We start from the raw sequence: 3,012 nt of genomic DNA on the forward strand, positions 1-3,012 counted from the left end.
GTCTGAAATGAGAGAGAGAGAGAGAGAGAGAGACAGACAGACACAGACAGGGAGAGGGAGGGAGGGGGAGGGAGGGAGGGAGGGGGGAAAGGAGAGGGGAGGGAGGGGGAGGAAGGAAGGGAGGAAAGAAAGAAGGACTGAGTAGCAGGCAACAGAGAAAAAAAGAAAGAAATAGGGTATGCTAATGGATTACTCTTAATCTTAATGACAATGCACAGGGAATACCTTCTGCCCCAAGGTTTGCAAAAAACAGAATGAGGTGATGGGGCTGACCCAAGACCAAATCTTGAGTTTATTTATTTATTTGCAGGTGCTGGGGATAAAACCCAGGGCCCCACACATGCTAGGCAACCACTGGGCTACATTGCCAGCCTCCAAAACAAGATGCTTTTAAAAGAATAAAAAACATCCTGATTCTGAAACTGCTCATTTAGTTTCTGACAGCATCCCACTTATTGCATTCTTCTGCCATGTGGCCCTGCTCACCCAGAACTTGGCTTTCCTAAAAATTAAGATTCTCTTTTACTTGCACTCTCAGTCCCCCAAATCCAACCAATATTTAAACCTAATCAAATAAGGTTTCTTAACTGGAAAATGACTACCACAAGTCCCCTCCATTTCCATAAAAGCTAGTAACCTTTTAATATAGAGCAAAGAACACTAAAAAAGTGTGCTTTATGATTCTCTACACCATTCAATAATTGCATGACCCAAGAAATATAATCTTTATGGGCTTCCCTTACTTGTGAAAAGAAACCATATCAAAGGACTTAAGACAGAGGGATAGCTCATGTAATCTCTTAAGATCTCCTTCCTGCCAGGTATGGTGGTGCCTATAATCCCAGCTACTCAGGAGGTTGAGGCAGGAGAATTACAAGTTCAAGTGCAGCCTGGGAAACTTTAATGAGACATAGTCTCAAAATAAAAAAGGGCTGTAGGTGTAGCTTATTAGTAGAACATCCCTGTATTCAATCTCCAGTATCATGCAAAAAACAAACAAACAAACAAAAAAAAAACCCCAAAACAAAAATACTCCTACAATTCCTTGGTAATTCAACTCAACACATATTTGTTTCTCCAAACCATGGTTCTCACTGAAGAGAGAAAACAATGAATTAGGAATTCCAGAAAGTCAAAAATCTTACAAGTGGTGACAAGGGAACTTTCTGACTGAGAAATTTGAGTGGTAAGGCATTATTAGGGTTATCCTTTATCTCACAGCCTAGCATTCAAAAACCTTTCAGTACAGCTCCTCCACTTCTAATTTACTCACATCTATGTATTTTTGTTTATCCGTAACCCTCTTGTAAACCTTTAATGACATCCCATCTCTTACTTGTTTCTCCAAGATCCCAATCTAAATTAATCTCTTCCATTGGCCTTGTCCTACAACAATCCCCCCCTTAGCTATTTACCAATGTTACTGCTTCCTAGCAACTTCACATCTCAGTTTTCCCTTTGGGTTCTTTTGTAAGTCGTGGATAAAACTCAGGTTCTTTATCAAAGGGATGAGTATCGCTTGATGAATAAGCTTCACAGTTAGGTTTTAGGAAGAATTTCATTTTTAAGAAAATAAACTGTGGGGCTGAGAAGTTTCAAAAGACTAGACCCCCACCTGGGTTGGCACTGATTTAAGAACAATCCGTGATGGGTGTGTATGGGTGAGTAACGACCTCACTTCCCAGAGAGTCCATCTAGTCCTGTTTCTGATCCCTTTACGTAGTTACCTGTTCAGGGTTCTGTATGCACCTTCCACGTTCCCTTCGTGTACCATCACAGTCCTGGCAATGAACTTCAGGTGCTTTGCCATAACTTTGGATTTAGGTCTTCACTCTTCAGGACTTACAGGAGGGCGGAGAAAAGGCAAGGAAAGCACAGAGACCTAGTAAGAGAAAGAACCACAAAATGCACGTCACCGCGCGCTTTATTCAATGTCTGAAAAGGAAACGTGCTCAGGGTCACGCGAGACGGGGCACGCGGAGGGTATCTGTATCGTAGAACATGAGAATCGGTAGAAGACTCCCTTGTTCTCTTTGCTAGTACAAACCCGAGAAAACGGGGAAAACCAAGGGTAGCCAGGCTTCGCCACCGAGGCCGCGTCGCCGGGCGTGGGGGGACGGCCGGGGCAGGGGCGCGCCGCAGGTCCAGCGACCGCTCACGGGACAAGGAGTCTGCCGGGCGTGGGGGAGGGGGCCGCCGTGCAGACCCGGCCCTCCCCAGGCCCTCCGAGGCTTCCCTCGGAGCTAAGAAAGACCCCTGTCTGCTATTGATAACATATATGCTCAGCTTTATGCCACAGTACCAGGTGCTTTTATGGGTTTGTGACATTTGTCTTGACATTATCCCTATCTTCTAACTTATTAGTTTTAAAAATACTGTTATTTGCTTTTTAAATAATCTTTAAGCCTAAGAAACAGGTCAGAAACCAATGAATGGGTTTGATACTGGAGCTTTTTTGCCTAGACTTTTTTTTTTTTTTTTTTTTTAATTAGAAGTCACTTCTACTACATTCTGGCACTACATTTAAAAAGATCATTTGCCAGGACACAAATAATATAAGAGAAGCAGAACTAGGGCTTCCAGAGCGAATAACTATTTCTTCTACACCTTTTATCCTGTAAGTCTTTTATTGGGAACTGGGATAAGCCATCGGATATCCCTAATATAGTACAGAGTCATAGCACTAAGCAGACTTAAAGAAAAAAAAAGGCTTTATTAACTTCATCTTGCTTTTTTGCTTCATTTGCAGACCTTTATCATAATTCGTTTGTCCTTGAAATCTCCTGTGGACATTATTCTTTAAAGAAACTAACTAAAGAATTGTTCCTGAGAATAATCTCATGTGCTTTCAGGAAGACAGTAATAAAGTGGGTAATACTGAATTCTCTTTCAGCAACAACATTTTATCTTTCATTGAATCCTCATCTCTGTGATTTGCAATGGTAGTCATTAAATAATATGATGGAAAAAGGGGCAGAGCTGGAGATGAGGCCAAAGAGGGATGGGATCTTG

The 3,012-nt window shown here is 42.1% G+C and overlaps 1 protein-coding gene across 1 annotated transcript in view; it reads right to left on the reverse strand.

The window, feature by feature from the left end:
- The window catches only part of LOC107143713 (28S ribosomal protein S21, mitochondrial-like), a 2,950-nt gene extending 700 nt beyond the window's left edge, over window positions 1–2,250 (reverse strand). Inside the window, exons 1-2 of the mRNA XM_015487419.2 lie at window positions 2,048–2,250; window positions 1,728–1,882 (exon numbers count right to left, since the gene is read on the reverse strand). Of these exons, the coding sequence (XP_015342905.1) occupies window positions 1,728–1,810 (83 nt within the window). The 5' untranslated portion in view covers window positions 1,811–1,882; window positions 2,048–2,250. The remainder of the gene's footprint in view (window positions 1–1,727; window positions 1,883–2,047) is intronic.
- Between the last annotated feature and the right edge of the window lie 762 nt (window positions 2,251–3,012).

Source organism: Marmota marmota, unplaced genomic scaffold (assembly GCF_001458135.2).
Source record: "Marmota marmota marmota unplaced genomic scaffold, marMar, whole genome shotgun sequence".
Lineage (NCBI taxonomy): Eukaryota > Metazoa > Chordata > Mammalia > Rodentia > Sciuridae > Marmota > Marmota marmota.